The following is a 25,863-nucleotide window of genomic DNA, read 5'->3' as shown; positions in this document are numbered from 1 at the left end:
AGAGATCCTGTTCCAGATGGGTGAAATGCTCACAAACACTATGGGGAAAGTTTGTGACAGACCTGTTACTGCTACTTCCCATGACTAGCTTGTAATCTGAACTCTCATATGAATTTGATGTGTGGAATACAAATTTCTTCTTTCTTCTTGCAGTACCTGTGGTAAAACCAACAGTATTACCTGGAAACAAAACTGTTGCTTCTGTTTCAGCACAAATAGCTGCTGCTCAGAAAAATAAACTGAAAGAGCCTGGGGGAGGTTCTTTTAGGTAAGGAACCAAATACTCATGCCTGCTCATATGGCCTGAACAACCCACAGAACTCAATGGGAACCTTTCCATTTATTCCAGTGGCACTGAATGAGGCTGGAAAAACTCATGAGGAATAGAGATGGATTTTCAGTGACCAGATGTGCTACTTTCTTTAAGATTCTTACAAGCATCTTTGGCTATACCTTTGCCAGACTAGTTTAGCGTTCAGCTGGCACTGAGGGGAAATATCAAAACTTACAAACCTTGTTTGAACAAGCAAATCGGATTTGTTCTTCTGCTCCTCCCAGCTCTGCTCAGGTTGCTCTGATATGCCTGTCTTGAGGTGTAGACACTGATGAGAGAAGTTTATTACTGCTTTGCAGTAGTGATGTCTGGTTTCTTGATTTTTTCAATACATCAAAATCTTACAGAAGAAAGAATCCTTAGAGAAACAGGAAGTACAAAATTGCAGAAGTACTTCTAATGCTGTCCTTAGTAATCAAATGATGTTAGTTTGCTTTTATTACAAAATAAAATGCAGAAATGAAATAAAATATCAAGCTCTTTGTTTCCTGTAGTACACAAATGCATTTTTAAAAGTTACTTTGTTCTAAGCAATTTGTCGTGGAGCTTTTATTACATACAGTTGTTGCATGGTAACAGCATGTGTGGACATAAGCCCTAAATGACACGATTGTAATGAGTTTTCCTTTCCTAAGGGATGACGATGACATCAATGATGTTGCATCAATGGCCGGGGTCAACCTATCTGAGGAAAGTGCTCGGATATTGGCGACAAACTCTGAGCTAGTGGGCACGTTAACAAGGTCCTGTAAAGATGAAACCTTTCTCTTCTCAGCACCTTTACAAAGAAGGATATTAGAAATAGGTATGTTGGTGCTTTTTGAGCTTTAATATACAAAATGTTCATTAATCTTGGGTTTAATAGAAGACCTCTTTCCACAGAAATTGATTTTGGATGTTTTAAAACCTGCCAGAGTTCTTATCTTCTGTATATTCCGGTGTGCATATGCAATCATTCAGCTTATGAAAGTAGAATCCATTGAGTCATATTTACTTACTGGTTGTAATTGCTATTATATCAAAAAACATGCTTCATTTATTATTTATATTGCAGCATACAGCCTTCAGTAATATATTATGAGTTTTATTAAGCTTGTATAAACTTTTACACTTACACCATTTCCTGTTTTGTGCCTGTTTGAGAAATACATGAAAACCTTATTTTGTAAATGGCATTTAAATTTCCATGGTTTAGAATCAGCTAGATGTTCAGCTATATTGTATAAGCATATTTAACAATTACCTTTTATTCTGATCATAGGTAAAAAACATGGAATAACAGAAATCCATCCTGATGTAGTTAGTTATGTATCACATGCTACACAGCAAAGACTACAAAACCTCGTGGAAAAGTTATCAGAGACGGCTCAACAAAAGAACATTTCTTACAAGGTAACTGTAATTGAACAAAAATTAACATTCATCAGGCTCTCCTATTGGCCTTTATGCCTCTGTTCTGATGTTCTTCATTCCACTAGATTCGTTCATTTATTCTCCTTGACTGATTCAGCTTAAATTAAGATATTAATAAAAGTGGATAACTAGAAAACTTCAGTGCGTGCATACAAAATGTTCCAAAAACAAATACCAAGGAAATCTATCCCTCCTTTTTTTTGACTTATGTCAAATGCTTAGACTGTGTTCAGTGACTGCACAGTCAGGCAGGAAAAAGATGTCTGATTCAGGCATCTTTTATAAGCATTATATTCCATATCATTAGGTTCAGCATCCCATCTCCCATTGTAAAGCTGAAATATGATGATAACTTCCTACTTTACCAGTCATCTCTGTAATTGCCTGCTGACTACCCGTAGAAACTTTCCCCCAGGAGCGTTGGTTGAGTGGGGGTGTTCCAGTGTCCCTGTGCTCCTTCAGTTCTACCATCCAGCCTGTACCCCCATGTACTGGAAGGAGATTTAAGGGAGAAAAGTGACTCATTGAACGCAGAGTAAATATTTTCTAAAAAGGAAATATTCTTTGTCTATATAGACCTTCTAAAAAAGATACACATAACTTAAGGATCCCCAATTGTATAACTGCCTTATCAAGGAAAGGATGCAGTAATATCTAGCACTGAGACTGCTACCATTTGGTATCTCTGCTCCCCCAGTGTCAACACACAGAAGATGATTATTTTCTGTTTTGTTTTGATGGTAACTCACATAAATGAAAGCACTTTCTATGGGAGGAAGTACCTGAACACTAAATGACCTGAACTACCATTCAGGACAACAGTCACCAATTCCTCACGCAAGTGGCCATGTCCTTTTAGTCTGCACCTACTAATGTCGCTGAGATGGATCCGAGACTAGGTAGCACTCTATTAATTCTCAAGCAACTGCTGCCTGACAGATGTGTGTTCTTAATAGATGCAAACTGTTACAAACTAATAGATGCAAAAATAGTGTTTTTTTCTTCTTTAAATACACTTCCAAGATATGCTTAGAAGTGAGGTTAAAGTTATGACATCAGTTTAAAAATCAAAATTTAATGAATTCATGGAATAGAACAAAATGCTTTTAAGAGTTCTAGCTGGCTTGACTGGTTTAAGTATACACTTGTTTGTTTGAAAAGGACAAAGTGAACATTTGAGCTTTAAATGTATATGTTCTTCTACAGTACAAGCTAACAGCTTTGTTTTTAAGATATGTAATGAGAAACATATTTGCTGTGTTTTCAGGATGATGAAAGATACGAACAAGCAAGTGACGTTCGAGCACAGCTCAAGTTCTTTGAACAACTTGATCAAATAGAAAAGCAGCGTAAAGATGAACAAGAAAGGGAAATTTTAATGCGTGCAGCAAAGGCAAGTGCTTGGATTTCACACTTAGATTTGCAAAGTGTCACTTTTGACGTCAAAAGTACAGAGTTCCTTTTCATTCTAAGGGACATGCAATGAAGGGGAAGACTCTAATCTTCAAAGATGGAGCTTGATGAGCGGGGTTTTTAGCTACAGCTCTGTTTTGTTTTCCCACAGTAAACAAAGGGAGATAGCTTCTTTGCTATCATTGTTGCATTTTCTAAAATTTAAGTGGGTCTTAAAAATTAGTCTTTGCACTTTTCATAGTGAAAAAGATGAATATGCATTAAAACTTACTGATGGTCTTAGATGGAGTAGAAAGGTTACAAGTATTTTGGAGAGTAGAAATAGAATTCGGAACAATGAGAAGCTGGAGAAATACAATAAATAGAAACTGGTTGATGTAACATGTGTAAGCACTAGACTTGATTGTGCCCAGTGATCTAAATATAGGCTGACTATGACTAACTAGACAGGTGCTCTGAGACAATTCACAAAACAAACCTGGATTTTTATTGGATTTGGAATTCACTATGAGTTTATAAAGTTAAAATCTGATTTATACTGAATTATTTTCACAAAAGACAGGTGAATTAACACCTTAATTCCACTCAGTTCCTGTTAGATCTCAACTGGAATACTCCTTCCAATTTTGGGTCCTGCTTATCAAGAAAGATTTGCAGCAAAGAAGGAAAGTAATAAGGAGGTCGAGAAAATGTAACCTGTGAAGTAAGATTAGAGACTAAATCCATTTATTTCAGAGGAGAGCAGAATGAGACAAAGACCTAAGTCTTTGTTACCTTACCATGAGTAAGGTAACCTGTACTCATATAATGCCTGAAGGAGTTCAGCAGACAGAAGTGCATCTTAACTTTGTAAGGGTACTTTGTCACTGAATTAGGTAGAATCATTTATTTTGCAGGTCTGAGGAATGGATGAGAAAAACAAAACTCAGATTTTTTTTTTTTTATTTCAATTAATCTTTCCTTATGTAAGAATATGGATGAAAAACTCTTGAAGTTCCTCCTGTTTTCTTAGTTTCTCATTTCTGAGTTCACCAGCAATCAACTCTTTGTTGCTTGAGAACATTAATTGGAAAGTGTGTTAATTCTGTTAATTCTTGTTTTGGAAAGCTTTGTTACATGTATCATCTTTACCTGCTTTTGTAACTGAGTGTTTTCTTCTTTCTTTGCTGATCCTTCCCTGCATCCTTTATCAACATAGTCTCGATCTAGACAAGAAGATCCAGAACAGCTTAGGTTGAAACAGAAGGCCAAGGAGGTAAGTTTTCACCTTAACATAAACTTTTTCTTTTGAAAGTTTAAAGAGGAATCATTAAATGTTTTTATTCTGGCAAATGCAGATGCAGCAGCAGGAGCTGGCACAGATGAGACAGAGGGATGCCAACTTGACTGCATTAGCTGCCATCGGTCCCAGGAAGAAGAGGAAAGTAGATTCACCAGGTTCTGGATCAGGGGCAGAGGTACAGTAGTGTCATTCTTACATGCTCTGATTTTGCTCCATCAGCCTCAGTCTTCCCATTCAGAGTTTTCTTCATGGAAGTTTTCTGAGAAGCAGAAATGTATTCCAAAGTGTTACTTGCCTGCTGCAAAACCAGGGTTCATTTTTAGCACTAATTCTTGGCATAGGCTAATACATTCGAGTTGTTGTGTTCATAGAACTGGATGTTAGAAAGCGATTGCTGTTCTCAAGCCTGTGGTTTTTTGAAGGTCTGTAGTTTTGGAAGAGATTGCTGTAGCTGTTCTGGACATCTGCAGCAGATCAATTTGACCAGTTCAATTTAGTTTTAATGTTCTTGTATATCCTTTGTTCTTTGTAGCAGTCAAGCCAGCCCTCTAAGAATTAAAAACGTCTCTGCTGGCTGCATTATCAGTATGCTCGTTTTTTAATTAGTTTAATGTTCATTTAAATTCAGGCTGAATGGTAGACTATCTGCTGTGTTTGTAAACCATTTAGTACAGGATATAAAATTGCTTTCCATGCGGAAGATATTGAAAATGTAAGTTTTTCTAATGATTAAAAAGAACAAAATCTTTTAGAAGATTGTCATTAACAAGTACTTAAAAACTCCTTCCATAACCTGAGTTTTTTTTCTGCAAAGTTTTGTTATAGCAATAGTTTTATAGCTGTTTGTTACTTTCTGAACATCCTGAATTTTACTACTTTTTTAAAATACTGAGGTGCTGGGAGCAGTAATTTCCCTGTGCTTGGTCAAAAATGTTACAAAATAATCTGAATAGAGTAAATGTTAATTATAAGAAAGAAACTTGAGCCTCCTGGGCACTTCTAACTAATTTTGAGTTTTGAATGCCATGAAAATGTTTTTATTGGGAATAGTAAGTCTTTTATTTATACAAGTTGTTACATGAGAGGCTTGCTTATAAATGTAGTTTAAAAATATAAAACATGGAGTGCTATATTTGTAAAAAGATATATTTATACAAATGATATGATCTCTGAGGGCTGCTAGTGTCTCATGCAATGGCATTGACTCCCACTTATGCATGCCCAACTGTGCAACCGTAATAGTCTGTTAATGTCACTTAGGTTATGGAATTTATTTTACTTCTGCTATGAACACTTGTTTGTATTTCATCTAAATCTGACTCATTTAGTTAGTCTAGATTAATCACTTACTGGTTAACCAATTAACTACAGGTTCCCTGGAAATCTAATCTTTTTCTCTCTTTAATTAAGAACCAGCTGCTTTTGATCTGATAGACTCACAGCTGTGCTTTTTCTACTGTGTCACTTGACATTTTTAAATTGAGCTCCACTTGTCACCATTTGTATGCAGTTTGTAGTTAAGGCATATTACAAGGAGTGTGGAAAATAAGGTTTGTCACTACTTAGACACAGATTTGTAAATGTAAGCTTTTGATGCCTAGGAATACCAAATCTTAATTACATGTAAAATCACCCCTAAACAGTAACTGTTTCAAAATCCAACAAAAAAGGTTGCTCTCTGTTTTAGAATTTTGTATCCCCATGGGTTAATTGAAAGTTAGCAAAAAGCCCTGTAACTCCGTCTGTGCCACAGGAGTAATGTCCCTTTAAAAAGGCACTTGAAACTTTATCTTTGCTTTTAAAATATTATGGTCTATAAAATCAGGCCTGAGATTCTACTAAAACTCTACTAACATTTTTTCCTGCATATTGAAAAAGGCATTCTTTCTACAGACTCGTTAATTGGCAAGTATTTGACAAAATTTAATTAGCATCCTGTGCTATCCTGCATCCTCTAGCATCCATTGAAATTGATGGAAATTAGACATCTAATTTGTACAAGTGTGTTAAAATGCCCTTCGAAAACACAGCCTGTAAACAGGCCTCCTAACTACAAGACTTTAATGATTTGATGTTTACTGCTTCAATGGACGCTTGAGGAACAAAAGTCTGACTTTATTATTAGTGTTGTGTGGTAGCAGAGAAGCTGCACGGAGCATAGGGTAACACTAGCTGGGAGATGGTGATTTCCTACCCGACTGTAATTGCTTTCTTAAGCAGTAATGTGCACGGGTCATAAATATATGACTTTGACATATGGAGGATTTGAGCGTGGTGCAATCCATACATAAGTCTCAGAAATACCCATGTTATGACCCCACGAAACACACGTGGAAGAAGATACCGACAACAGGCAACCGCCAAAAATACCCCTGGCTCTAAAATTGGGATGTGAGGGGACTTTTCGGTCTGTTCGTGCCATCTACTGGTGACTGTGCCGTAGTGCTGCCACCGCCACCCTGCTGTCGGGAGGAGCAGGACGCGCTTCCAACCTGCCTTTGGGTCACTTCCATTCCGTGTGCTTGTCTGCAGCTGTCCTTGCTGGACAGGGCCCTTCTGCCAGGGTCGATTCTGCTGCTGCCAGGACGTGTTTGTAGCGCCTGTCCCAGAGCACAGGCGGTGGCCAAAGCCTCGTCCTGGTTAAAAGAGGCACCGTGTTACTGCGTGCTATTCCTGCCACTGCAGGTGGCTGATGTCCTCAAAGTGCTCTGAGATTTCCTTGCTTGTGTAAAATCTTAACAGCCCTTATAAGAGCTATTTTAATATATATCCCATCAGAACTGTGTTTTTTTTCTGCAAATGTTAAAACTGAGCAGCGTGCTCTGCAAACTCAGTGATCATCCAGCGTGCACTTGCAGAAGGGGTGAAGAGACCCCTAAAGAAATCTTAACATCTGTCCTGCTCCTCCAAGTGGCAGATAACAGCGTGCTGCTGCCTCCTCTCGCAAGTCTGCGTGGCCAAGTACCCGAGGGGAAAGTGGTGCTGAGAGAGAGAGGAATTCAAAGATTGTTAGCAAATATCTGAGTGTGTCCAGGACAGCTGCTTCCTAACATAACCCTGAGCTTGGCTGCAGCTGTTGCAGAGCTGGTGGCACCCTGCCATGAAGATCAGGGGGGAGCTGAGACACTGTTTAAGCTCTCAGGTGGACAGGACTGCTCCCCAGCTCATCAAGAACTCCAGGGGCTGCCCACGGGGTCCGTGTGCCACCCTTGTGAAGGACACTGAGATATTGCCTGTGTGTTTGGTTTGGTTTGTGGGACTCCATGTCAGTAGTGCCTTCCTAAAGAAAAGATCGGTGCTTTTTGATTTTTAATATTAAATGTCACTGGAAACTTTTGATTATTCAGCTCTTATTTACAAATGCTAGGTAAAAATACCTCTAGTCCGGTAGACTGTTTAATAGTTTCATGTCCATGGTCAGTTACTCCTTGCCTTACACGTTTTCTCTAAGAGACCTTGCATTACCTGTGACCACTGACATATTCTGATTTACCTCCTCTTCTCGTTTGCAGGGATCTGGTTCAAGTGCAGCAGTCCCAGGCAGCTCTGGAGTTGGAACAACCAGACAGTTTACGCGACAAAGGATAACGCGGGTGAACCTCAGGGACCTCATATTTTGTTTAGAAAATGAGCGAGAGACAAGCCATTCACTATTGCTATATAAAGCATTCCTTAAGTAAAATGGAAAAGATCAAGGTATTTTTGATGGAGAGCCGCCTGAGGACATTTTTTATATATTTGCAGATTACGCCTTTTTGTAACAAGCAAATGGGATATTGTTTAAAAAACAACCACCTCTTTACATGGAACAGTTTTATATTCCTGTTTATAAATAAACTCTTCAGTAAAAGAGAAATACGTTTCTGTAACAGTGAGGATACTTACAAGGCCTGTGGATACTATAAAAGGACAATTAAATTTTAACTCATCTCTTGATTGAGTGGCCTTCTTGCCAAACAAGCCATATATAAAGACTGATGGAATCGTTTAGCAAATAACTAGCTACCCTTTGTCAGCCCTGTAGCAGTTTCGACATTAATTGTGCATTTTAGTTCAGTTTTATTCAACTAAATCAATTATATAGGCATATGTCTACAGCAGATGACCTCATTTCATTTAGCTTTTTTTGAACAGTCAGTTAGCAAAGCAAACTGATTTTTAAGAATATTTATCTTTCCCCCAAATGTTCAAAAACCTAGAGGGATATACAGTTAATTTTAAACATAACCTCAATTTTAATCACATTATTGCTTATTAGAGGCCCTGAAATCCCATAAAGAAGGGTTACTTCTGAATGTTTTAGCAGCATCTGTAAAAATGCATTTTATTTGCTATAGTTTGTAAAGCTGTAAAGTTAAAAAAGGAAAAAAGGAAAAAAAGAGAAACCTTTTCAGCATAAATATATTTTACTTGCACTGTGTTTTTTAGCTAAAGTGAAAGCTTAGAGTAAATAAAATCAAAGTTGAGAGGAATCATCAAAAGACTGTTTCTCAGTGTGAATCAAGTGTTGAAAATGGTTGGTGTATTTTGTCAGTAATTGTACATAATTTTTGGCACATAACATAAAAATGGCTATGTAAACTATAATTATTTTGCTAAAAGACTGTATGCAAGCTGTGGGCCTACTTTAAAGATGTCCAGAGCAAAGTCCCTTCTTTGTACCTATTTTTTTATTACAAATATACTAATTGGTTCTTTATATTTTCAGAGGTTATTGTATTAAATTGTCTATTGATAGTACTTTTATGACTGTAAATACTTTGGCTTTCTTTGTGTGAACTCTCATGGTAGAATTTAACTCTCTTGCGTGTAAACTGAATGCTGATCAGTATTTTTATCAACACCTGACAACTGTTACACCCCTTTTATTTTGTCTTTTAGGAGATCCTGTCTTTCCATTTTTTTTCATGTAAATTTTGCACAGTTACTTGTTCATATGTAAATATTTTACTTTCAAAAATGAAGTTTTTAATTGCTATTGTTTTATATAGGATTGAAAGAAAATTAACTCCTTTATTAAAAACAAATTTATCTGTATTTGCTAATGTATTTTTCTCTCTGAATCTTTTCTCCTCTTGGATTTATTTTTCTTGGTACAGTAAATGATTAGCCTGCCACGAGGGGATGCTGTTTCCTAAAGATGCGTTTTGTTTCCTTTGTATTGTTTTGTTTTGTCGGTGTTTTGAAGGTGTGCAGCTTAGAGTTTCAAAACTTCATTATTGTCTTAAGGCTCTTGGACAGAGATGAAGAGATAGTGGTGGTTTTGTTTGTTTTTAAGCAGGGAAGCTTTTGTAAGAGATAGTAAAAGCGTTTTGGTCTGATAAAGGTTTAATGAAAGTGTCACAGAGAGCAAGGCTAGTCCCTGAAACACAGTTAAGAGCAATAGTTTGAGTAGAAAATATAACATAAGTCACAATTTGGAGCACTATTTAAAAAATGCAACCACGAACATGTTCTTTTACTCTGAACATGAATATCAGAAAAAGTGATTTTTCTCACATTTCATGTTGATTATTTAGGGTTTTTTTCCTCTGCATGGATGGATTTAAAAAAAAATAAATTACACTTGTAAGATTGTAATCCAGCTATTGGATATGGGGAAAAATCCCATGAATTTGGACATTTTCTTGCATACAGACCCCTCTGCCTCCAGGCTACTGCACTGTGCACACTGGCTTCTAGAGTGGGTACCCACCTGGCATCATCATCACACTTAATTGCTTGTAAGCTCTAAACCATTGCAGACATCTATGCAATGTTACTAAGTGGGGGAAAACCACTTTGGCCACAGCGTTGTCAAAGTCTTCCTTTCGTTGTGAGAAGTGTCTGTTGTAAGTGCTAATCACCGTTGGCTGTTCAGCGAGCAAGCACAGGACCTGCAGGAGCCCTGGCAGAAGTCAAGAAACAAAAGAAAACTTCAGGTGCTGCATCAACTAACAAGTAAGACGTATTTGAAAATTAATATTATTGCATTACTGTGCTTTTCCCTGTTGAACAGAGGCAGGAGCTTAGAAATAGGCAGCAAAGGCTGAAGAAATTGGGAGAAGAGAGACCTCCTGGAAGACCATAACTTGTTTTTCCTCTCAATAACATCTATTTACGTGCTCGGTCAGCCCTTTCCAGTTCTTAAACGTCCCTGCTGTCTTAGTCTGAAAAGCTGTTGACCCTTAACTTAATTGCTGCTGGTGGATTGAACGCTGCTCTTGGTACACGAGTCCATGGAGTCTGACCCTTCCCTTTGCTCTTGTCTCGCTTCCACCCTGCTGCATCAGGAGTGTGTGTGCCCCCAGAACCCTGTTTTATAGCAGCAGGTTGTGGTCTTGGTGTCTCCCTATCACCACACTTGATGAGCTGGTGTGTAGCTGTAATGGTGCTGAACTGTGGGCTGTTCTTTCTAGTGCAAAAATTAAGCGGGACAATTAGGGTATAATAACACACTCTGAATACAACCTGGTTTTCGTTTTTTATGGCTATATAATTAAGTAGGTTTGTTCTCAGGGCATCTATTGAAATATATAATGACATGCATGCAGGGATATTCTGATAAATGCTGTTAAATTCACAATAAGAATTTATTGGAGACTTCAATTTGACCCCCAAAGTAGATTTCCTCTTATTTGAGACTGCCTAAATTACAAATAATGCTATGTAATTATTAAAAATATGAAGTAGCGTGATGATCATCATAGCTCTTTGCTTCCAGTTACTCACTGATCTGCAGAGAAGATTTAACCCTGCGGGGTAAGTGGGGCCGGATGGACAGAACTGGCTTGCGCGGTGGCTGGCACAGCTCCCGCACGGGTTTTCCTCGGAGCGTGCGCGTTGTCCTCGGGAGCGCGAACCCGGAGGCCGCTGTGTGCGAGCTGGGGGGAAGATTCCCAGAGTCCGTGCAAGGATTTCTGCACATCAGGACTAAAGGCAAAAGCAGTTTAAAACTTAATGTTTTAGAACAAATAGGTGGAGAGAAGAATGTTCAGATGCTACAGGTTGATCCTCATCTTGGACTTTTTCTTTTGAAGATATCATGCAAGCAGCACCCTACATAGGCATTGTGAGATGTTTTACAAGCTCTTTCACGTTCACTTTTAGGAATTAGGTGGCAATCTGTGCATTTCCAAGGTTCCCCAGAGCAGCTTGCTCAAGTTTCGCCCATCGGGTAACCCGTCTCCCCTCACTCATGCTGCTTCAGAGCTGTTTTCCTCAGGTTCTCCCACGTCCCTGTCCCTGCCCGGAGCCCCTCTTGTCCCGCTCGCTTCCCTTCCCTGCCCTGCAGTCGAGGGGCTGCTTGTCCCAGCACTGCGAGCAGCGTTTGGGCTACCCACCGCCGTGCAGGGCAAGGATGGAATAAACGTGTAACACATCCTGCTTTACCGTGTCTGTGTACTCTTAACCACTACATGGTTTTACTCAAGCAATGGTGGAATAAAGTCACCAGGAAAACTCGCATTTTTGACTTTCTTGTGAGGCATTGGGTGGTCTCATTCCAGATGAGCATGTTGGAGCATTGCCCAATTACTGCAGGTTGGGATGTGACGAACAACATGTCTGATTTCCCCAGAGACTGGTGTGAGGATGTTTGGGCACAGGCTCTCCAAGGGAAAACATGAGCAGTAATGGTGCTTTTCACGTGTTGCTGCGCTGCACCCGGGCTCTGTGCTGTGCTCAAAGTGGAGTAAACCGTCCTTAGCCTGTGGCAAGAGACGCTTCTGAGGGGATGGGGCAGTCACGACTGAGAAATTTTACAGATATTAAGTGACTTTAATAAATAAATAAGACTCCTCCTTTGCCTTGGCAGTGATGCATAGCAGGGGTGAATCTGGGTGTGTTGTGGGCGTTGCGGGTGTTTGTTTTGTTTTTACAGTGGTATTTTCGTCCTTATTCTTCATTCCCAAATCCTGGGGCTGCATTTTCCATGCTTATCCTTATTTTTAATATAAACACTGCAGTGGTCCTGGTTAAAGCAGTGCCCAAGCCGGGACTCGATGCCCTGAGGGCTGCGGGTCAGCTGGGCCACCCCACCAGCCCCCCAGAACCCAAAGGTAAGTAAATAAAAATAAATCCTGCAAAAAGTGACGTGAAGCTGGCGCGGGCTCCGCGGGCGGCAGATGGTGCTCTCGGCTCAGGCTTGGCGGCCCTCGTCCCTGCTCGCTGCAGCAGGGGAGCGGGAACGCTCCTCCTTCATGCAAAGGGCAAATTATTCATTTGCTGGGTGCTAAAGGATAGAGAATGGGAAGAGGGAGAGAGAATGAATCCGATGATAGGAGAAAGAATCATAATAATGACCATTAGGGCAGCCCTGTGTGCTGCAGCAGGCTGTGATCCGAAGGAGCGGCTGGGACCGTGTAGTGAGTTAGTGCCTGGAGTCGCTGCCCGTGAACCTGGAGTAGGGGCTTGGGGAATGAGTTTTGGTGAACAGCAATGGGGCAAAATTACTTTATATATATAAATATATAAAAATATTATATGTGTATATATATATATATTCTTTAAAAATGGGGAAACTTGAGGGTTTTGGTAAAAATGCATAGAGCAGCCTGTAACAGCCCTAAGCAGCAGCTGGACTCTCTTGTGCCTGGCAGTTTCTCCCTTGCCTCCAGCCTCCCACCCTGCCACAGGAGGGTTGTCCCCATAAAAACTTATAATTCCCTTACAAAACTTATATCCTACCTAATGTATTCCCAAGCTCCTTAAAAGCTGCAGCTGTGATGCATGTGGCGCTGCACGCTGTTGTTTCCTCTCTAGCTGCTCTCTGCTGCAGGGTTTTCTCTGGAATAGCCTTATTCAATTCATGCTAAGCGCCATTGATAGGTTTCAGAGTGCACAGCTTTAGGCTGCACCTTGTGGATGCCAGAGCAGGGCTATTGCTGCCGGCCAGAAAGCAGCCGCGTGGGGAAACCGTCCTGTCCCTGCTGCGCTCTCCTGGCGCGGCGCTCGAGTCTTTACGTCCCTTTACATCTAATGGGTGCAGCATTTAACCCTCCAGCACCACATAACCTGGCGTGAATAACGCCGGCCTCGTGGCCCGCGTGTGCCTTAGCCAGGAGCGTCTGAGCGCTAACGCTGCTGGTTGTCAGTGCGCGCTGAAAAATACTACAGGCTGGGAAATAGAGAATGTTTAATAGATATTTCAGATTTGTAGCCTTAATGGCTCTACGGCACATCCTAATTATTATATATCTATCACATCAGTCTGCTCGTGAACTCCTGTGGTATTTTTATTTAGCTCCATCTGGTGTATGACAACATGCTCTGATACAGAGAGGAGTATGAGTTGGAAAGAAATTTAATGTGTGTTTCTGTAGGGAATTTTCTTAAAAGCATCTTAAAACTAGTATGCATTGTGGGGGAGTAAAGCAAAAACAAACAAGCAAAACCCCAGAACAACTCCTGTTTGAAAGAAGAAGGTGCTTTTATGCGAGGAGTGGGAATAGGAAATTAAGAGGGCTGTGGATGTAGGAGGGAAAACGAGAGCCGCTCACCTTGGCGCTTGACTTAGATGGAATTTCCTTGGGAATATCCCGCTTTTCCTCAACAGCAGCATATTAGCATCTGCATGGATCCAAGCTTGGAGGCAGGGCAGGAGAGCTCTGGCACGAGCTCCTGTAGCTGCTCTGGACGCGGCCGTGCGGCTTTTTGGAAAAACAGCGACTTCCCGGGCTGAACTTTGCGGTCAAAGGATTTGTTTTTGCCAACCCTTGGTTAAATTACTCTGTCCTCACCAGCCCCTGCCCGGGTCAGAGCCCCCCGTGCTCCAAAACCCGAGCCCCAGGAACACCCACGTGCAGCCAGAGAGGCTCCCTCGCTCCTCCAAGTGCCCAGGTTCTCCCAAACCCGTGTGGGTCAAAACCATGAACAACTTCTGAGAGGTTTTATTTTTCCCCATTTACTTATTAGTTTAGTTAATGTAGCACTTCTTTTACACATTGGATTTATGTCTGATTAGATATGGACTAACTGCAGACGCACTGGGAAAGTGGCCTCAAGTGCATCTGGATGGTTTGTGCCCTGTGTCGGATGAGAGGGTGGCTCAGAGCTGCAGCCCCTTCCTCCTTTTTCCTTTTCTCCTTTTTCCTCCCTTTTTTTTGCTGATGGTGAGCATAAACATGTTTTATTCATGTATTTAGAGCCTCAGCACCGTTATGGTTTTCTCCTGACTTTGCACTGGCTGCAGTGACAGTTTATGCCAAGGCGGCCACGCGTGAGGCTGATTCGTCCTCCACCGAAGGCTCCCTGGGACTGACAGGGCTTGTTCTTGAAGGGCTCCACGGGTGACTTTTTATTTTGCTTTATTAAAAGCAATGTTTAAAAATGTGCATTTTTTTTCTTTTTTCTTTTTTTTTTTGCAATTAAAGATTTTCTTGGGTGGAAAAACAAGTTGTTATTAAAAATACTTAGTGAACTCCACCTCCTGCCCTGCCTTGCTTTGTACTAGCTATGGAGGCAGCAGCTTGTCAGTGCCACTGTGTATTTTAATAATAGATGGTGCCGTTTTCACTTGTGCCTTCCTTCTTGGGGAAAGAAAAGTTGCTTTCTAAGGGGTTGCGGACTTTCTCCGATGTCCTTCCCTTTCCCCATGGGATGTGCTGCTTTCCTGGCACAGTGTGAGGTTGCGGCAGCGGGGAGGTTTTTGCCTGGTCTCGTTGTTGGCCCTTAGGAAACAAAATCCCAACTAATGAGGTTTTTAGCCGCATGCAGCGTGGAGGGTGGCCAGGACTGTGGTTTTCCTAGGGTGACAGTAAAGGAGAAAAAAGAAAAAAAGGCAGAAATGGAAAAACAAAAAGGAAAAACAAACAAAGAAGGGAGGTTGGAGCTTTTGTTAAGTAATTGAAGAATTTGGGCTCCGTTGGCTCTTCCCTGTCTGGGGGTGAATGTTTAAGGGAGGTAGGGAAATGATCTGCAGTTCTCGACACCTGTGTTTTACTGTAGAAAACACAAGTTGCAAACGCTGCTCTTATCCATTCCCGTGCGGCCGGCAGGGGCTGGGATGTGCTGGGAAGATGCCCTGGCTTCCCGGTGCCTCCCGCCGGAGGCTCCCCCGGGAACGCGCCAGGTTTGGCGCTTCGGAGCCGGGCTCGGCGCCGCTCCCCGCGCGGCGGCGCTTGCTGCACGCTGCATTAACGTGCTCCGAGTGCATCCCGGCTGCGTGCTCCGAGCACACGGATTTGCATGCGAAATCGACGCTCCCGGAGCCCGTACACCCACGGCTTTTAATTAAGCACGGCCCGCGTTTCTGCTCCATAGGATAAGGGAATGTATGCAACTGCAATGCACAGGAGATGATTTTGCGATGATTTCTCTGTTTGTTTAACTGAGCGGGGAGTTAAGCTGGCGGGTTAGCCTTCCCGGGAGCTACTGCGAGGCAGGAAAAAAATAAATAAATAGGTGAAAAGAGGCCGTTTCGCAGGTTCCCTGGGGTCGTGTGGTGGGAAGGTGGCTCTGGTGACGGCTGCCTTCTCCTTCCCTTCCCATTGCCCTGGGCTGGAATTAACCTTGGCTTGGGCTGGTCCCTCTTTGCAAAAATTCAGCGCAGGACATTGATGGGAGCTGGGATAAGGCCATGGAAATGCCCCCGAATTCCCCCAGGAACTTCCTCCTGCGCAGCCGCTGTCTGCTCGGGGCAGGAAACCCTTCTCCTTCCAATGGCTTCCATTGCATGGAGTGGGTTTTACCTCTCGCTCTTTGCCGAGGGCAGCGCTGAGCTCGATCCTGAGCTCTGGGAGCGCCTGGTCCCAGCTCGGCACCCCAGGGCACGTCCTGCCCCTGCTCCCATCCAGGAGCCGCTTTCCCTCCTGCCCTGCATCCTTCCCTCGCGTCTCCCTCACCCTGCTCTGCTCCCTGTCGCGGGGAGGAAGAGCAGTGAGAAAAATCAGTGTTTTCCAGGCAGAGAAGCGGAGCTCAAAGCGCAGAGCTCAAGTTCGGCTCCTCTTCAGCTCCGCTGTTGGGGTTGATGGGTCTCCGGTGTTGATGACGCCGCATTTTGGTGCCACGGAGCCACTCAGCCTCCTGCTCCCGGCCCAGCACCAGCCCCGTGGGCTGCTCCAGAGGGAGAGTGTCCAGGAGCCTGGAGAGACGGGAGCCGATGAGTTCGCGTTGGATCTGTCCAGGCCCTGGAGCAGCAGCCCCTACCTCGGACGCACCAGTTTCTACTACCTAGTGGATTGGGTGAGATGAACGGTGCTGCGGTGAGGACAGGCATGCGGCAAAGCCCTGAGTGATCATCACGGGATGGAGGAACCCTGGAATAGCCGGGACACCAGACTCCTCCTCCCGTGCGTGTATGTGTTAATCCAGTGGTTAAGGAAAGCTCTGTGTTTCCTCCGCACAGGCCCTCTCCCCAGGGAGAGGGACCAGTTACACAGAGCGCAGCATCCGACATAGAGAGGGACGTTTGTCACCTCCCTAAGAGACCTGCTTGGTGTTCATGTTAACTCAGCTTGTTATTAAAAAAACTGCCTTGTATTTAAAAAGACACAGTAGCACAGTGGTTTAATGTGAAAGTAAATTCAATTGTTTTGGTTTATTTAACTGACATACAGCTCCCCACAGTGTGGTCTGGTTTGCCCTGAACTAAATTTTCTCTTAAAACCTGAGGTTCTGACTTTGACTGGGGACAAGGAGGGACCTAACAGCCACTATCTATAGTAACAACCTTGTTTTTAATTTCGGCACAAATTTCTGGGTGTTTGCGAGGGGGCGGCCGTTCTGCCCGTGAGATCTACGCCCATGGTCAAAGTCAAGCACGTGGCTAAATGGCTGTAGGAACAAGAACCCAACAGCACCACGGGCAGCCCAAAGTAACGTCTGTGCTGCAGCAATGTTGCATTATTCACGAGTTAAAGATAATTCCAAGAAACAGCTTGAGAATTAGCAAAACTAGCAATAAAATATTCTTAGTTGACTCTGGGGAGGAAGTAAATCGCTACGTGAGGATTTGCATTTATCTTTGTGGTTATTAAAAATGAGCCGGGGCTGCTCTCCCGATGCTCAGGATGGATGGAAGGATGGACGGATGGACGGACGGACACCAGCAAGAGGTGTCAGTAAGACTTTGGCAGGGAAAGATGCCTTAATGGGGCTGTGCTGAACTGCAAACACCTTGTGCCAATACTGAACAGGCACCTCTGCTGCCCCTGGCTCCTATGGTCCCTTCATGGGTGGGAAATAAAGTAGAAAAAAGAAAAAAAAAAAAAAAAAAAAAAGAGGCATTTGAGAATATTCAAAAGGGGGACTTTATTTCTTACATGGGAGCTGGGCGCCCAGTTTGATACCGGGTTTGATATCAGGTTTGATACACAACAACTCAGCAAAGCTGCTAGTGTGGAAACCAAGACAGCAGTGGCACTAAAAACACATTGAGAACATCCACTTTCTTCTTCTTCTTTTTTTTTTGTTTTTTGTTTTTTGGTACAAAAAAATGGTACAAACAACAATACAAAATATTTGAGCTGTTGACACTTACAAAAAAAGTTTATTTTTTTTTAGAATGTGTTTAATGGAGCCAGACTCCTTTTTCTGCAGCCAGGGTCCTAGGGGCCGCTGCACAGCTGCTCCGTCGCCAAAGGGAACATGGAAAACCAGAAGTGAAGCCAAATCTGAGGAACACGCTCTGGTGACCCGTATCTGCAGTGGTAGGGACATGTCTCCCCCGTGGGATCAAGCACTGACTACACTAGGGATACGGTGCGGTGAGCGAGTGCGTGTGGGTTTGGTGAGCACTTGGGTTAACTTTGTGTGAGAGAAAACTATATTGTCCAGTTGCTGTTTTTAAATGTAAATAAATATATTCATTGTCCTGCATCTCCCTCACAAAAAAAAAAAAAAATTCTTTTTCTTTTTCATGCTTACACTGAAGAGCTCCAAATGACATCACACGAGCGCGCGTTTATCCCGGCAGGTTATTGTTAGGCTCGGGTTGCGCGAGTGCTCTGGAGCCCCTGAGGTGTTTGGAGCAGTGTCGCCCCGTCCGTGTCTCCTTCGCTGCCCGGAGCCACCAGGTGAGGCTGCCTGCGGATGCTCCTGCGGCTCTTCCCACTCCTGCATTCCCGAATCCCGCCCGTTGCTGTCATCCCTTCCCTACCCGCCGGCTGTCAGCCCAGCCCCGACCTCGCGGGACGCGGAGCACCAAGCTCTCGAGAGGAGACGTCCACCTGCTGCCCGCCGGAACATGGTGGTTTGACGGGACGTTAGCAGGAGCCGGGAGCTGCTGGTGGCACCTGGACACCATGGGCATCATTGGCCGTGCAGCCCCCAGCTTGAGTGACATCTCCCGAGTCAACGAGGTTGCAATGAGAGACACCAAACACAGACGTGTACTCAGCAGCCAGAAACACTCAGTGCATTTTTATTAGTCACCTCTCGGTCGTGGCGATGGCAGAGCGTGGTCCCCCAGCTCACGGAATGGAGGAGGGGACGAGGGCCGGAAGCCACAAGGGCCCACGGGAGCACAAAGGCGACCGAGAGCCCTCTAGGGAACGACCCTCTGGAAAGACATTGGAATGGCAGCCAGGCACAACACCTCTGGGCTGTGGCCACCTCGTCTTGCCGTGGCCACCTCGTCTTGCCGTGGCCACCTTGTCTTGCCATGACCACCTTGTCCTGCCGTGGCCACCTCTTCTTGCCGTGGCCACCTTGTCTTGCCATCACCACCTTGCCTTGCCATCGCCACCTCGTCTTGCCATGGCCACTGGACTCACCTCCATCCGCGCCAGCTCTGGCACCACTCGCGCTTCCCTCGATAGCCGGGGCGTCGTGTGCACCTTCGACTGCACAGAGCCCCCGTGGAGCCACGGACCGCGCGAGCGCCCGTGGCACGGACGCGGCCCGCGCGCTCGGCGCTCAAAGATATTCCAGCCACGCTTGAGACCCCTCGGGCAGACTTTTACCACATTCCACTTCATACAAGACACGGTTCAAATGCTCATTCATTTACAGAAACTGCATTTTATAGAAAATATGATACAATGGAATATAAAATGCACTAGGAGCATTTCAAAAATCTATAGAGACGATCTTGCAGCCTAGTCGACCCTCCGAGACAACGTCCACGCGTCCCCACAAGCTCGCTCCGGCTCACTCGCGCTCTCTCGTGTGCATGCGCTCGCCCGCCCACCCCTAAATCTTAGCATTCCACTGGAGAATTAATCAAGATATCAAAAAAAGCATGATTATCCCCTGGATAATCGCCTTCCAATACTGTGAACATTCTTGGATTTAAAGGAAAATATATCTAAGCACTTTTACATTTTTTTTTTTTTTTAGCGAACCCACTGCAAAATCGTCTGCAGAATATAAAACACAGGTAATCCAAGATTTCATAGCACATTAATTAAGTGGCTCATAATCCATTAAATGTGGTTTATATTACACATCCATGCAGTCTAAATCATTTTACAAACATTAGACATAAACCCACTAGTCCAAATCAGTAAAGGAAAAAATGTAATAAAAAAAGCTAATAACTACCTGTTATTGGTTAAACTGACCCTACGTATAAACTAGGTAGTCTGCTACCGTGGATAACACTGATGTGGAGTCAACGGAACCACGAGCGCTGCGCTGAGGCGCCGCCGGGCCCGCGCTGCCCGTCCTCTCCGTAGGGAGCGTGGATGCCATGGAGACGCGGATGAGGCCCCGGGCTCCCACAGGGGCCTGGTGCTCGCGGCCACGGGGCGGAGGGACCGTCCGTGCCCTTGGTGCTGCCGGCGGGACCAGGGGACGGCGCAGGGGGCTCGGGGACGGCGCGCGGCCTCGCACGGACAAGGCCTGTGGTGGCCGCGGGTCACCCAGGCGGCTCCGCGTGGACGAGGCCTGTGGCGGCCGCGGGTCACCCGGGCGGCTCCGCGCCGAGGGTGGCCAGGGCAGGTCCCCCGCACCGGCCCTGTCCCCGTCCGCTCTTTTGCATCTGGTAACACGAATTATGTACAACGCGACGACTACGTTCACCACCTGCTTAGGCTTCAAGATGGCTGTTAAGATTTCGACTCGAAACACCTCCCGCCGCCCCCCCTCCCCGTCCTCGCCACCCCGAAACGAGTCACCCCCTAAAAAAAAATTGAAAAAAAAAAAAAAAAAGGGAAAGAAAAGAAAACAAAAAAAGGGCAAAAACAGAACCAATCTCCACAGTTCCTTTTTGTTATCGCCTTCCCAGCTAGGACTGGCTTAGGGTCAAGGGAGTGCTGCCCGCGATGGTTGTATGCTTGTTTTCATCACTCCTGAGATCGAAGGGAATCTGATACATGCACCAAAAGGCACTTTCAAATATATATATATATTTTAAAAACAGTGCTTCTGTTCTAAGAAATTCAAGTTAAGACAGAGTGCCTTTCACTCTCTTTAGTCGTAAAGCAGAGAAACGAGCAAATATCCCAGCTGACATTGAAAAGAAAGGGGGGAAACGAACAAATGGGGAAAAAAAAAAAAAAAAAACCCCAAAATGCAGTGGAGACGAGTGTTCATGCGAGACAGCTCGATATTCTTTAAAAAAAAATCTAAAGGGGAAAAAAAGGAAAAAGAAAAGAAACCTCCTAAATCACCACTAAAAATAACAACACAGTCAGCAGGGGATATCAATTAAAAAAGCTGCCACATCTGTACAGTTCCTGCTTCTGCATCGGCTCTTTTTGTTAACGTTGTCATCTGTGGGTTTGTGTTTTTTGTTTATTTTTTTTTCTTTTAAATCGTTTATTTTTCCTTCTTTTTGTTTTGTTTGATTTCTTTATTTTGCTCTTAAATAGCGTGAGGTCAGTCTAGTCTTCGTCGCCGCCGCCGTACATGTCCGCCAGCTTCTTGAAGCGGGGGCCCCAGTCGTTCAGGTAGTCGTAGTCCTGGTCCCCGGAGCTGGAGGAGTTGAGGGAGCTGACGGAGCCGGCGGTGGAGCCGCTGCCCTCGTAGTCGAACACGAGCAGGGAGTCGTACGGGGGGGCTGTGGGGTCGTTGTCGGCCGCCCGCAGGCCCTGGGGGGACAAACACAGCCCGTGAGTTCCAGCATGGGCATGGGGCACCCCCTGCGCCCTCCCGCGCCTTGGGGAGGGTTGCTGGATGGAGCTTATTCCCGGACATTTCCCGGATTATTTCCGGGGAGGGATTCCTTGGTGGCCTGCTCCTTTTTGGGGTGGCCTGCCACGCTTTCCAGCTTGGCCACTGCAAAAAGGATCAGCACCCGTTCCTCTTCCACCAGCTGTTCTTCTCTTCCACCAGCCAGTCTTCCTCATCTACCAGCTATTCTTCCTCATTTGCCAGCTAGTCTTCCTCATCTACCAGCCAGTCTTCCTCACCTACCAGCTATTCATCCTCATTTACCAGCTAGTCTTCCTCACCTACCAGCTGTTCTTCCTTTTCTACCAGCAAGTCTTCCTCATCCAACCAGCTATTCATCCTCTTCCACCAGCTATTCATCCTCTTCTACTTACTATTCTCCCATCACTTTAATGAGCTATTCTGATTTTTTCTATTCCTTTGATTCCTTCGGGGAAAAAAAACATCACTCCTGTTTAATTTAGGGAAAATTGGGATGGGGAAACCCCATACAGCAGCAACAAGCGTTGCTGCTGCTGCTTGCGCTATGTAGCTTTGCAGGCAGCCCACGGAAACGGCCTTGGGATGCGGAGAAATCAAACTGCTTCACTCCAACCCAGCTTTAGAGGAAGCCTAGACCAGCAGTGAAGAACAACGTGGTGCATTCCCACTTTCCAGAGCCCCATTCGCGCTGCAGGGAGCCGGAGTGTTTTATGGCAGGGAGTAGCAGCCGGAGCACATGCAAGGGGGAGTATCCACGTGCGTGTCCGTGTGGAGATGCCGGGTGGTTGTGTGTGCGCCAAGGGAGGACGAGGACAAAGGGAGGGATTTTTAATGATGAGAATGAGAAAAAGCACAGCAGGAAATTGATGTAATAATAGAATTAAATTGCTATAACATTTATTCTTCTGACTTAGGGAATGGAGAGTGTATTTTGTCTCAGAGGAAATAACACATTGATTGGTTTGGAACCGCACAATCATTCATTTTAAAACAAACAAACAAAAAAGAGATGGGAAATATTAAATGGATAGATATCTGTAACCCCTTCTCCCCCCCAAAAATCAGTAATCTAACATAAAATAAAGAAGCCCTCTGTGATCTGAGAAGCATCTCTCTATTCTGCAACCTCTTTGAGGTTTTAGACCAACCAGAGCTTCCTAGAAGACGCAGACTGGTGAAATAATTACAAGTCCAGGAGCCACAAATGGCACCTTTGGCCTTAGGCCGACAGAAGGCCGGCAAGGCTGGTGCCTGAGGTACCCACAAATCAGGAACTCTGCGTTTTGTATTTGCACTTTGTCTTTTTACAGCGCTGGAGCCTTTGGGAGGCCAAGCCTGGCTTTCCTCCTGGTGTGGGCGGCAGCATTCCCTAGCCCATAATGTGCCGTGGAAAACGCTGCATAGCTGATGCTCAGCTGCTGCCACAGCTTTGAGGATGGAGCCCAAGATGCCCTCAGGAACCTACCTCGTTAATAAAGTCACCAATATCCCCAGGATGGGGGATTACTGGTCTTATAGGATACTGCGGTTCAGCACCAATAGGTCTCTCATCTACCCTTCTGACGCCGGGCGCCTTGTTCAGCACGTGATCCATGGTCTCCGGCTGCTGAAGCTGGCTTAAATCGTAATCCTGTTACAAACGGAAAAACACAGAGTGAAGCCAAGAGCTTTCCATGCAGATTGTTTACACAACATCAACAGACAAAGAACTTGAGGGGTCTAATCTTTTTTTCAGCTGAAGTTCAATACCAAATCTTACCCCCATACATGTAGCACTTGTAACTATCTTAATTATAGACCAAACTGATCTCTGAGTAACTTGTAAAATTGACCTCCTCAGAGTGCATCTTAAAAGGCAAGCTAAATCAAACAGCTCAATGCTCTTTCAATATTTAACATGGTGTCCAAATCTTTGGGATCATGTGCTGGCTTTGGTTTGTGAGTGCATGGATATGTGCATAACATTTTAGATTAAATACAAAATATAATGTAAAGATGCAATGTCTGTAGACATATTATTGTAATTACATTTGTACAGAAGTAAAAGCATCGAAATGTGTATTACATTTATACATGCAGACTTTATTTTCAAGTAATTATGTTTTTCCTGCATTGCAAAAATCCCTAAAGAATAGGTTTCTATCAAGGAACGACAACTAGATAATATTTCCTTTAAAATGTATTCATGTAGGTAATGGTGTTTTGCTGCTGCTCTTTTGCTGTTATTTTTAACAGATCCTTCCTAAAATATTTAAGCCTACAGTGTACTTGCCTGAAACCAGACACTTCAGCTAGTTTGAATGTTTATAGCAATACTTTGTTCTTCTGGTGAAACTATTCTTGTGCTTAGCTGGGGATGACTGAATCTCCGGGAGCAATATTTATAAGAAACTTGTCAGTGACAAGAAAAAAAAAAATCAAAAAAAGGTAAAAAGAGAAGCTAAGTGAACAGCTTTTTCCATTGCAGACGACCTTCCTGAGAGTGCACGGCTCCCTGCTATGTGTGGACATCACGACACCAGACCCTGGGTCCATCCGCCCTGCACTTTCCTCGTCCCATCTCCAAGTGTCCATGTGTCCAGCACTTAGACCTCTTGGCACCGCATGGGATGAGCACAGGGAGCCTTCAGCCTCGGCCTGCACTGGGATGCGAAGCTTCGGTGAATTGCACTTTTGTGGTGAAAAAGAAAAATCTCCAACTGCATTTGGACATTTCTCACAAATGAGGGACAACAGCTTGAAGAAATTAAAAGCAGGTTTGGGATGACGAGGTAAACGTGGGGAAAGCCAGCAAAACCCTGGGCTCAAGCGAACCAAAGCAAGTGCTGCAGCCCCAGCTCTGGGTTGATGTTACCAAGGTCTCTGCAGGGAGAGATGGAAAACAGACATTTTTAAGCCTGCTGGGCCCGGAGTGTGGCCGTCCTGGTTTCTAACCCTCCGCGGGGAGCTGCTCGGGGCAGGGGGGCCCCCCTGCCTCCTGGCACTGCCGAGGAGCTGTCCCAGCAGCTGCCGGGCCACCTGGAGCAGGCCAGTTTGCACTGAGGCCCACAGCACACAGTTGATGCCAGCCAAGCTGCCTGGGCACAAACGAGGGCAAACGCTCAGCTCTGCACGTGCATTTGTGGAAACAACATGGTCTCTGCCCCGGCAGGGCCCGGCCACTACCGTCCGTGGCAAACCCAGCGCTGGAGCCAAGAGCTTGGCTGGCGCCGGCCCCTCTCACCTGGTCCTCCTCGCCGCCGCCTTCCTCGTCGTACTTGAGGATGTTGTCGCGGACGTCGTCCTCGGGGTCGATGAGGAGCTGCTTCGTGTGGCGCTCCTTCTCGCGCCGCTTCATCCACACCACGAAGAGCAGGACCATGGCTGCAGCGAGAGCAAGCGGCGTCAGGGGACGCAAACGCCACTTCGGCGGCGAACGGTCCGTTTTGTGATGGCAAAACTTACACTGATGTGACAAGTTAGCGGTACTGCAAATGATCTCCCACGCAACAAATTCCTGTGCATGTCAGCATGTGGATTCCAGCTAAACAAATGTGGAATAACCGGCACATCATGTAACTTCTAGCACAGACTACAGACCACAGTGAGTTTAGGGAAGAAACTTCACTGGCTCCTATTAAGAGGAATAACATTTTATCCTATTGCATGTTCTAATTTCTAAGGGAGAGATCAGTGAGGGCTGTGAACAGTCTGACAAGCCTCCACTACAAACAAGTCTTTAAGATCCATCATCAACTTTGAGCTGATGTTTACCAGGAGTAAAACACGCAATCAAAGGCAAAGCGACCAGAAAGCATGGAAACACAAGTTTTCTGAAGTCATTTGATCTAAATCTTGAATTCCCATGAGGGTCATGAGGAAAAGAGAGAGGAGTGTGAGCTGCAGAGGTGCTGAGCGGCGGATATGGACGAACGACCGCGGCCTTTGTGTGCTGGGAGTGGTGCCAGCACGGCACAACACGGCAGCACCGCCTCTGAGCCCTTGCTGTGGTCATCGTTTGCTCACTTGCCTGCAGTTTGTTAAGGCAGCCTGGTTTAGGGAGCATCAGGTCACCTAATCCCATTTGGACTCATTCCTATTCCTTTTTGGTAAGCAAGGGCATCTTTCAAAAACCGCATTAGCCAAGACATGAGCATGTGCATTTGGCCGTTTGCTTGCAAAGCAGATCTGGGCTGGTCTGAAAGCCTCGCAGGGAGCAGTGCGAGCTTGGCAAGCCTGGCAGAGGAGACCTGGGAACGGGCTCAAACCCCAGCATTTACACACCAGGCGCTGGCTGAGCCTGGGCAGCTCAGCCACAAGGACGGATTAACCGTTGGTGACAAAACAAGGAAGTTTCTGCACTTCACCAGCTTTGCCCGAGGGGAGCGCAGGCTCCCAGTGCACAGTTGGCTTCACCAACTGGCCA

The 25,863-nt window shown here is 44.8% G+C and overlaps 2 protein-coding genes across 2 annotated transcripts in view; one reads left to right on the top strand and one right to left on the bottom strand.

The window, feature by feature from the left end:
- Positions 1 to 9,479, top strand: part of TAF4 (TATA-box binding protein associated factor 4) — a 34,027-nt gene extending 24,548 nt beyond the window's left edge. The window contains exons 10-16 of the mRNA XM_088528980.1: positions 154 to 268; positions 970 to 1,139; positions 1,596 to 1,726; positions 3,015 to 3,140; positions 4,359 to 4,415; positions 4,498 to 4,617; positions 7,955 to 9,479. Of these exons, the coding sequence (XP_088385106.1) occupies positions 154 to 268; positions 970 to 1,139; positions 1,596 to 1,726; positions 3,015 to 3,140; positions 4,359 to 4,415; positions 4,498 to 4,617; positions 7,955 to 8,122 (887 nt within the window). The 3' untranslated portion in view covers positions 8,123 to 9,479. The remainder of the gene's footprint in view (positions 1 to 153; positions 269 to 969; positions 1,140 to 1,595; positions 1,727 to 3,014; positions 3,141 to 4,358; positions 4,416 to 4,497; positions 4,618 to 7,954) is intronic.
- Positions 9,480 to 21,178: 11,699 nt separating this feature from the next.
- The window catches only part of CDH4 (cadherin 4), a 376,921-nt gene continuing 372,236 nt past the window's right edge, over positions 21,179 to 25,863 (bottom strand). The window contains exons 14-16 of the mRNA XM_088528878.1: positions 24,682 to 24,821; positions 22,924 to 23,088; positions 21,179 to 21,394 (exon numbers count right to left, since the gene is read on the bottom strand). Coding sequence (XP_088385004.1) covers positions 21,188 to 21,394; positions 22,924 to 23,088; positions 24,682 to 24,821 — 512 coding nt within the window. The 3' untranslated portion in view covers positions 21,179 to 21,187. The remainder of the gene's footprint in view (positions 21,395 to 22,923; positions 23,089 to 24,681; positions 24,822 to 25,863) is intronic.

Source organism: Tinamus guttatus, unplaced genomic scaffold, assembly GCF_059628265.1.
Source record: "Tinamus guttatus ecotype Peru unplaced genomic scaffold, ASM5962826v1 Tinamus_guttatus_pri_ptg000027l, whole genome shotgun sequence".
NCBI classification, from domain to species: domain Eukaryota; kingdom Metazoa; phylum Chordata; class Aves; order Tinamiformes; family Tinamidae; genus Tinamus; species Tinamus guttatus.
This window is presented reverse-complemented; position numbering and strand designations above follow the sequence as displayed.